Raw genomic sequence first — 10,561 nt, 5'->3', positions numbered from 1 at the left:
ATATGTAAAATACCACCATTGGCATTTTCCCCTTCCAATTACTTTAGCTACTGTATTTAAATATGCACTCTCCCATTTATGTGTCAGAACACATTCTGAAAGTATGTTAAAGGTTCCTGTTTCCCCAATGCTTTAATAATTCATATGGAATTATGAGAACTGCCTTAGAAGTAACCACTCCCACTTTTCAATCACAATAAGCTTAAGGCACTCATAAAAATCATTCTTCATTGGAGGTTTCAGTTCTACTGAATTTCTCTTTCATAAAAAAAGTGACAGATAAAACAGCTGATTTAACACAAGAGATCAGAGTATGCCACATTCTGTATTAGTAAAGCAACAGTTTAGCGGACGGATATGAAGCTCAGAAAAAAATTAAATAATCTAAACACTTACTATTGATGCCACAGCCCCTTCAGTAGTGTCAAGGGAAAATGAAATATTTTGATGAAAGGAAAAATTTATATTAAACTACGCAAAAAGCTCAAGGAGGAAGCGGAAGAACAATGTTGGACCTTGTTTAACGGTTGCTGATCAGATGTTTACATGATGCAAGGAAATAAATGACATTCACACATGTTATTCCATGATAGATACACTATTTATACTAATGTTTTGGAAACTATCAAGTTTCGTGATTCACTACACCACAGTGATGACTGCAAATACACGATTCCAAAGCGAAGAACATGCTCTTAAAGAATCATAAGGTTTTCATCTTTATGAATGATGGTAAAATCACTTGCTTGATAATAGAAATTATTTGATTCCATATTCCACAAAATATACCTTTGATTTGCCACTAGCAAACTCATTTAACAGACAAAGCATTAACATTTTTCATCATCACAGAATCTCAACTGATATATATACAGGCTTTAGTACACTGGAAGATAAGCTGTATTGGTTAAATTGGACTTTACTTCAGATTCTGAAGTTTAATTATTTACTTCCACAGCTTCTTTCTCAACCTTTTCTTTTGCCTTCTCTTTTTCTTCCAGTTTCTCTTCTTTCTGAAGCAGTGCCATAATCTCAGCAACCTGACTTGTAGAGATATCAATGTCTTCTTTGTCAATTAATTCTACCACCTACATGAACATAAAAAAGGAAATCCACAAAAACATTAATTTTTACATAGGTGAAGTATTCTGACACCCTAAATCTAATTAGTAGACAAATAGCTCTCTCTCATAGGTCTAAGCAAAATAGAGTTATTCCACTGGTTGCATGTGATCGTATACTAAAATCCAGTTTTGCAATATTTTTAAAAATTATAAAATCCAGTGGCTTTTTGATGACTCATGTAAAGTGGTTGGAGATCTAAGCTCAGTTCCTAATGAACTGTCCTTGTCAAGTTCTTTTTGCTATGGACATGCATGCAGACATTAAGGACCAGATGCACAAAAGCTTGTCCCTCAAGGTGCTTAAGCTACAACAGATTGCATTCTCTACACTAAATAAACCTAGAGTGAATCTGACCCTTAGAGCAGGGGCGTTAGGCATCGAGGCTGCTTGGTATAACTATGTGGGCAGGCCACATGACATTCAGATTCTGAATTTTCATTTTTTAAAATATTAGTAGGCCTTACTGATTGTGAAGAAAGCCTTCCAAACATGAACTGAGTGTAAACCTCATGCAGTAGTGTCTTCCTAAGGCTGCAGGCAGCCTAAAAAGATGATTCAGGTTTGAACTCTTCCATCGCACATTATCTCATTGAGGTATTTGCTCAAATTCCAATAATGACAACATTTAAAATCAGCATGAAATATTACACTGCTATTCATTTTAGTGGCTGGAACTGAAGGACACGGGGGGGTGGGAACTGAAAGTTGCTGGAGAAAAAGAAATTAAGATAGAAGAACAGGAGGAACAAGCAGGAAGAGAAATGAAGGGCAGAAATACTGGTTTCTCTAAAGCTGACTTTTTTCCCGCACTGAATGATGCTCAATGCAACAATAAAGTTCTGAGCAAATAATACAAAATGTTCATAACTAAGGACCTGATTTACTATTGTGTTATTAGCTGTAAACCAGTGGAATTATACTGGTGTGAACCTATAATGCAGTGGTAAAGCAGACCCGATATTCATTAGTACAAAAAGGCCACTTTCTGCACTTGATCTTAGTGCAGACCTCCAAATGAAAGGAAGTGGAAAATCTGCCATGGACTGAAGATAGTACATAGTCCTAAATTTATACCCTGGCCCACAGACCATAAGTTAAATTCAGCTTTTGTCTGCTAAATGAGTGTGACACTTCTGCTTTATGTGGACTTGCTTTTACCAAAATTTAAAAGCAGGTTGTATCCTACAAGAGTGATCACCACTGTAAAATCAACATTTACCAACAGCTAAAATATAGTTGTCTCAAACAGACTCAAATAATGATGGTGTCTCAAATACTACCATATATGTCACAGATGTGTTTTAATACACTTAACATCTTCCTCTTGAGTAAAATCATCTTCCTCTTGAGTAAAATCAAAGAACATTATCAAGTTAAAAAGAATATTAGGTTTTAAAATAAATTACTAATTAAAAGTTTTAATCACCTGAAAGCATGAGAAAATGATGAGACAATAGCATTTTAAAAAACCCTCACTAGTTTGATTTTTTTAAAAAACAGAAAAATAGCTCATTTCAGGATCTGTAGTTTTTCTGAAGTAGCTTTTTTAAAAATAAAATTTGACATATAAAAAATTAGTATTATCATAGATAAACACTATGAATAAACATACGATCCTAAAGCCCAGGTAAACCAAATGCAGAGCAAAAAATCACATTTAATTAAAAAAAAATTAAAAGGGTTTTCAATCTTTTTGAAGACAAAGGAAGAAAGTTAATTATCCCTGTATAAAATACTATAAAAGTCCACAATGGTGATTTCAGTCCACAGAGATTTAAGGATAACTTCATCTCTCGTATAACCACCTAAGTCTCTGAAGTTAATGGAATTACATCAGGAAAAGGATTCAGCTTTTAGTCTTTATTTAACTTGATAAATGTAGTTGAATGCAACAACAGCTCAGAGCCGCTGTGAAAGGATTTTTTTTTAAAAACTGAAGGCCTAAAAGAAGTGGACTTTTACTAAAGAGGAAAAAAGGAAAAAATTTGATTCAGCAGACCAGATATTGTATTTTCTAGTCTGCTCTTACTATATTCACTGCTATTATAAGTCATCACTTGTGTAAAGCAGAAAAATGACTTTCAAATGAACCAATCTAAATGTTTAACAAGGGTTTCAGTACATCCCTAGAGCTGCTTCCACACCACTGAAGTAACAGAAAGGAAAACAGGGGAGGGCCAGGAAAACTGTGGGAAGGGAGAAAAAAAAATGGAACACGACAGCTAGAAGGAGAGGAAATGGACAGTATTTACAGCACAACCCAGAATATCCAAAGTGCACTAAATGGGAAGCGGGCATGATGTGCATCTAAAAGAAACATGGGAGGGTTCAGACTATTGGGGTCCCTGAAATTCTGTTTCAGAGTAGCAGCCTGTTAGTCTGTTAGCCGGTTAGTCTGTATCCGCAAAAAGAAAAGGAGTACTTGTGGCACCTTAGAGACTAACAAATTTTTTTGAGCATAAGCTTTCGTGAGCTACAGCTCACTTCATCGGATGCATTCAGTGGAAAATACAGTGGGGAGATTTATATACACCCCACTGTATTCTACACTTCAGTCTCTTTGGTCATTTGATTACAGACCTAAAAGTGGCGATTCTTCAACAAAAAAAACTTCAAAAACAGACTCCAATGAGAGACTGCTGAATTAGAATTAATTTGCAAACTGGATACAATTAATTTAGGCTTGAATAAAGATTGGGAGTGGATGGGTCATTACACAAAGTAAAACTATTTCCTCCCCTACTGTTCCTCAGACGTTCTTGTCAACTGCTGGAAATGGCCCACCTTGATTATCACTACAAAAGGTCGTCGCCCGCGCCCCCCTCCCGGCGCTGCTCTCCTGCAGGTAATAGCTCACCTTACCTGATAACTCTCGTTACAGTGTGTATGGTAACACCCATTGTTTCATGTTCTCTGTGTATATAAATCTCCCCACTGTATTTTCCACTGAATGCATCTGATGAAGTGAGCTGTAGCTCACGAAAGCTTATGCTCAAAAAAATTTGTTAGTCTCTCAGGTGCCACAAGTCCTCCTTTTCCTTTTTGTGAAATTCTGTTGCTACACAACTCCTAAACTCCACAGGATTAAAGTTTCAAAACTGAAGAGATTCTGTAGCTCAACAGCAGAGGAGCTTCAGAGACAAACAGCTCCCTTCTCAGGACGACTGTCATTGTGCCCTAGGCTTAAGAAATGCAGGGCACAATGAAGCATCTCTCATATGTTCGTATGGTTTAGTATTCTGATATAGTAGGGAAAAATTTTGGCTAATACCAGCCTTAATGGTTTGTAGTCATTAAAAATCTCACAGCACTTTTCTTAAGAGAAGGGAACAAATATTTCCTCCCTTGCTACCCCCTTCCCAATTGCCTCCTCAAATACTATTTTAAACTGTATTTTCATATGCCAAAGCATTGTGCATAAACTTAGTTAATTTATAAATATCTAGCATAATGCTTTAATTAAAAAACAAGCTGTCAAGTTGGCTGGATAGTAGGAGAGATGGGGAGTACCACCAAAAGGCATCCCAGATTATATGCTCATCTGTGGAGGGGAGGGTTAGAGCTACAGATGTGGTTTTTACTAGGAAAGTGAACCTTTTGGTTTAAGGATGAAGAGGTGAATGCTGGATATGGGGCAAATCATGAACACATCCCCCAAACCAGTGGTAAAAAGTCTCCATTAATTTAGCAGTGGGTAGTATGAATTAAAAACACAAACACAAAAGAGTGATCTATCCTTCAGATATTCTAAATCACAGCAGGATCAAAATAAAGATCTGGGCAAAGAAAACAATATGAAATTAAGTGAAAATTGTAAAATGTAGCCTAACTCAGCAGTTCTGTAAGTGTGTAATACTGTTTTTATTTTATTAAACTACTCTGCAGACTCACCTTGGCAACATCATCTATATCAATCTTGCCGTCCTGGTTTTCATCTAATGCCTCAGCAATCCTATTCAGTTTGTTCTCTGGAAACTTCTGGATTTGTTTCATCACACTAATAAGCTCGCTGATACTGATGAGATTCTCCCTAAAGGGGAAACACAACCTGTATACAGCAAACAGTTACTACAAAGAAGTAAAGAAGGAAGAGGAAAGGATAGTAAAGGACATGTAATTGTATTTTATATTGAACAAAAAGTTTATAACCTAATCAAGAACTGAAAACAAAAAAGCAGAAGTGAATTATTTATCAGTTATTAGAGTTCTTTAGATAGGTCTTTATCCTCCAGACATATTCACTCTTACGGTTTCCACATGCTGATTTGCACAAATACAAGAAGCCACTGACAACTGAAATACGTTTGGTAAAGTGTGTGTGCTCCTCAGCACCTAAAGACCTTTGTCCTATTCATTCAGGGAGCACTACCCTGCCTCAGTAAACAAACTTGTTTGTCTTAGCGATTGGCTGAACAAGAAGTAAGACTGAGTGGAATTGTAGGCTCTAAAGTTTTGCACTGTTTTGTTTTTGAGTGCAGTTATGTAACAAACAAACAAAAGATCTACATTTGCAAGTTATACTTTCACAATAAGAGATTGCACTACGGTACTTTTACGAGGTGAACTGAAAAAATACTGTCTCTTTTGTTTCTCATTTTTACAGTGCAAATATTTTTAATCAAAAACAACATGTGAGCACTTAGTATTCTGTGTTGTAACTGAAATCAATATATTTGAAAATGTAGGAAAACATCCCAAAATATTTAATTTAAATTGGTATTCTATTGTTTAACAGTGCGATTAAAACTGTGATTAATCATGATTAATTTTTTTAGTTAATCGCACGAGTTAACTGCAATTAATTGACAGCCCTAATTTACACCTTCCAACCGAGGTCACACAGAGATGCAGAAGATGATGAAATCAACAATCCTTTAAGATAAGTGGTTTTTATTACTACGGTTTTAACTCCATATCTGCCTAACCTCAGGTTTTTGGCCACAGACTGATTTTTCAGAAGGGGGAGGATGTTTCCCTGGACCATCATTAAAAATTCCTGGATTTTTGCCGATGCCATGACAATCCTGAGGCTATGGACGTCATTGCAGTGACCAGACTCAAATGGTAAAAGTAACTTGAGGCCACAAACATTCAGCAAGCCCAGATTAAAATATATAGGCCATTCTTTGTCAGCTAAGACTGGTCATCAGCTGTTTTTCCCTACAACTACCTTTAATCATGTTTGTCTTAATCTTACGATAGCACTTGAAATAATTTACATTAAGCTAGGAACTGAGTGAAGACTTAATAAAAAAGGGAATACTCATCCTTAGACTATAAACTGTTTGGGGTACAGACTCTCTTTTATATTTCTACACCAAGCAGCAGAATGAGGCCTGAAACTTGATTCTGCAGCCTGACTGCAACATTAATCTGAGAGAGCTGTGGTGTTCCTTAGTTTTGAAGGTGGGGGAGGGGCAAGAAGAGAGACTCCCACTGAAATCAGAACTGCATGAGTGTCTGAGGTTTGAATTTTGTAGCACATCTGCATAATAAAACCTTTATGGAATTTGTTTGGAAGTCAGAAAGCGCGCCAAGATAAAATGTTGACGTATTCTGCACAAATGTAACTGAGGACATGATTCGGCCTGCAGAACCTTTACTACCGATGTCAAGCACAAGAAGGCAAGGTCCCAAAGAACCCATCCTGACTCAAAGCTCAGACTGAATTTGCAGGACTCAGAGTTTGGGGAGAAACCCATCTTTTTATTTGTATATTAACCAGATTTGAGATGGAGATCACCGAGACACTGAGATTGAAGCCCACAATGCTATTTTTGCAGTCACTTTTCAGAATTAAACTGAACGTCAAACTTTTGAAACAAAAGTATTAATTAATTTTTTTCCAAACCAACCTAAGGCAAGAATTCATGTTTCAGCCTACCACACAGATTGATGGCAGTGAATGAGTTTTTTGAAAAGGAAGTGTGTTGCCATCATTCACTTACCCAATAGGTGGGCTAGCACCACTGTCAAACTGTCCATCCACCACCTTTTGGTCTGTCTCTAATTCATTAATAATTTTGTCAATCTGTCCAATCATTCGGTTCACCCTTTTGGTCAACCTCTTGCTTGCCTTAGACTCTTCCACCACATCCTCTTGTCCTGTTTTAGATAGCTCCTTTATCTCTTGCAAATCCTAGAGGAGATGTTCAAGCAAAAAAGCATTAATGAGAAGATAAATTTGCAACAACAAATACAGTAATGTCTAACAGAAAAGCAGGAGTCATATGCAAATCGAAAAGGTTGTATCAGGAGAGGAAGCAGTTATTGCTATTATCAGACACATGGGAACAGTGAAATTTAGAGATTAAAAATGAAGGTTAATTTTAGATATTAAATGAACATTGTGGCTAGTTCTACATGTCCCTTACATAGTCCTAAGAATCCTCAACTGTTCCCCTCCTCCCAATTAAAAACCTTTGCATCCATCCTAGGATTTCAACCCCACATCCTTCCAGTGTCGTACAACTGGACCCGGACTTCTTTCAGCCAGCACCAACACCACTTTACAGATTTAAGAAATTGTTCTCCATTGATTCTAAGAGGCACTCCATTCCCCTCTCATATCAAGCTGCCTCTAAAGCACAGTCAGCCCAGTGAGCATGGAGTTAAGACCAGAGGCCAGATCCTCAGCTGATGTAAACTGTCATAGTTCCATTGACTTCAGCTGAACTTCAACAACTTACACAAGCTGAGGATCTGACATTCCTGCATGACAGTGTACCACACAATAACTGAGCAAGTAGGCTTCTCCAACAATTTCCAATTTGGGTTATCTCAGCACACAAAAATTGTTATCGTTTAAGGTTAGTTTTTCTAAGAATATGTATGGACAGAGCAAGCATATAAATAGTCCTTCTACACCCCATTCTTTACCTCACTATATTCCTGAACATCATCCTTTAGCTCCTCAAGCTCCTCCTTTTCTTTTGTTAACAATTTCTTCTTTTCCTTCAGTTTTGTGCAAGCATCACTCAGCATGTCAATCTCCTCCTTGGTTATTTCCTCACCCTAAAAAGTGAAGTATCCAAATGAGCATAGGACACATTTGTGGTTTCTTTCAGAAAAAAACTGACACAGTGAGAGTCTATATTCTTTTAGGTTTCAGAGCAGGTAAAATACATAGACTGATATTTTGAGATTGGTGCATGGATGTTACGTATATTAGAACAATCAATCTACTCATTTTTAAAAAGTGAATTAAAGATAGTTTTTGTTACTATAATTGTCTTTTAGCCCCTCAGGCAATTTCTGTGATTTTCACAGCCATATTTCCCCACTGTTTAAAAAGTGTTTCTCTCCTACCTGTTGCTGTGTGAAAGAACACAAACAGAGGAAATGACTGACAGAAGAAAGAATGAAACTGACTATGAAAAGTTCTGAAATTCACATATCAATTGAAAAAAAAAGTTCCTTCCTCCTCTAAGCTCTTTACATTTATAGTAATCTTTGGTAATACTTGTAAAATTAGCAGATAACACATTTCAAGACAGTTGTCTGACTTATAAACTGGTGTCTTTTTAAACACCGAATACTTAAAAGTAAAAAATCCTAACCTTCAACTATCCCAAAATGAGAACACCAGAAGCTAGACTTGAAAAATGGCTCGTCACAAACAAACAGAACTAAGAAAGGCTAGTAATCTCTTTAGCTGAAGCCAGGAAATTAAAATAAAGACAAAGACATAAGCAAACACATTTGCATTAATCCATTAGAAAAAAATTGTATAAATACCATTTTAGCCTACAAAAGTAGCACAGACTGTAAAGTGCTATAATTATTTGTGACATTTAGCTCTAATTGCCCATCTTATGAGAAAAGCATTTCACCCAATTGCTTCATGGGAAAGTGCCTGTTCACTTCATCACCTATCCTTTCCCAGTTCACTGATAAATGAACACTGAGCACAGATCATAATGTACTCTCCCAATAATTAAATGATAGCTCTGACCCTTCTTGGTGAATGTACTTGCTGAGCAGTAGCATGAGGAATCAACATTTTCTCCTGAAAAAATCTGCAAGAAAATCAGGCTAGAAGCTTTGCTTTTTTGTCAGATCACCATAGCTGCAATTCCCAACTTAACAAGTGGTACTTAAAGAGTGTGTGTGGGGGGGTAGGCAAGCCATCAACCATTAACATATCAAAGTCTCTTTTGCTAGTCCATTTAACACCTTATTCCATTTCTGACAGTGAAATATGCTTCTTTATTAACTGTGTGTGTTTATTTTGGAAAAGTCATGTTTGCACAAGATTTTGAAAGAACTTTCAGTATTCCACAAATCAAGTATACCAGTGTACATTCACATTGTACATTCACATTGCGGGGAGGGACAGCTCAGTGCTTTGAGCATTGGCCTGCTAAACCCAGGTTTGTGAGTTCAATCCTTGAGGGGGACATTTAGGGATCTGGGGCAAAAATTGGGGATTGGTCCTGCTTTGAGCAGCGGGTTGGACTAGATGACCTCCTGAGGTCCCTTCCAACCCTGATATTCTATGATTCTAAGAGTAAGGAAGGATAAGTAATAGTTGCAGACCTGAGTTCTACATACACCTAACTTGGGGGGGGAGGGATAGCTCAGTGGTTTGAGCATTGCCCTGCTAAACCCAGGGTTGTGAGTTCAATCCTTGAGGGGGACATTTAGGGATCTGGGGCAAAAATTGCGGATTGGTCCTGCTTTGAGCAGGGGGTTGGACTAGATGACTTCCTGAGGTCCTCATATTCTATGATTGTTTAGACACCAACCAGTACTGGGTTTTCAATGCTTGTGTACCTGATTTTATATCTCATTTACTGCATGAATCATATCAAAGAGCGTCTTTCTCTCACTCACTCACACATCAAATAACCAGAGATCAGCTCACAAACAGTGAGAACCTTCTTCGTGTCAAAACTGAGGTTCTGGCATTCTCTTAATTTACAAAAAGAAAAGGAGAACTTGTGGCTCCTTAGAGACTAACAAATTTATTTGAGCATAAGCTTTCGTGAGCTACAGCTCACTTCATCGGATGAAGGCATCCAATGAGGTGAGCTGCAGCTCACGAAAGCTTATGCTCAAATAAATTTGTTAGTCTCTAAGGTGCCACAAGTCCTCCTTTTCTTTTTGCAGATACAGACTAACACAGCTGCTACTCTGAAACCTCTTAATTTACAGGTAGCATCAATCTCCCTACACATTTTCAATGTAGTTTCTAAAATTTATAACATAATAATAAAGAAAAGTCTCAGAGCTAAGACAAAATGACAGTCAATTAGCACAAACTCATCCATGCATCTTCTATTTAATGGGTTAAAGCAATCAGTTTAAAAGAAAGTTGTTTCAGAAAGTATCTAAAATTACTCATTACTCGTCTAAAACAGTAAGTTTTTGCCCCACAAAAAAAGTGACTATATAATTTCTTTGTTGGAGTTATCCTGCTATTAATACAACCTTA

The 10,561-nt window shown here is 37.0% G+C and overlaps 1 protein-coding gene across 3 annotated transcripts in view; it reads right to left on the bottom strand.

Annotated features, from left to right (window-relative positions):
* Positions 1-690: 690 nt before the first annotated feature.
* The window catches only part of LETM1 (leucine zipper and EF-hand containing transmembrane protein 1), a 65,863-nt gene continuing 55,992 nt past the window's right edge, over positions 691-10,561 (bottom strand). For 2 of the 3 annotated variants that reach the window (XM_073342749.2, XM_073342751.1), the window contains 4 exons: positions 8,005-8,139; positions 7,074-7,264; positions 5,017-5,173; positions 691-1,088 (listed from right to left, as the gene is read on the bottom strand). In XM_073342749.2, the coding sequence (XP_073198850.1) occupies positions 939-1,088; positions 5,017-5,173; positions 7,074-7,264; positions 8,005-8,139 (633 nt within the window). In that variant the 3' untranslated portion in view covers positions 691-938. The remainder of the gene's footprint in view (positions 1,089-5,016; positions 5,174-7,073; positions 7,265-8,004; positions 8,140-10,561) is intronic. The other variant, XM_073342750.2, reaches the window with a different exon arrangement.

The sequence above is a fragment of the Lepidochelys kempii genome, chromosome 4 (assembly GCF_965140285.1).
Source record: "Lepidochelys kempii isolate rLepKem1 chromosome 4, rLepKem1.hap1, whole genome shotgun sequence".
NCBI classification, from domain to species: Eukaryota; Metazoa; Chordata; order Testudines; family Cheloniidae; genus Lepidochelys; species Lepidochelys kempii.
The sequence above is the reverse complement of the archived record's forward strand: the minus strand, read 5'-3'. Positions and strand labels throughout refer to the sequence as shown.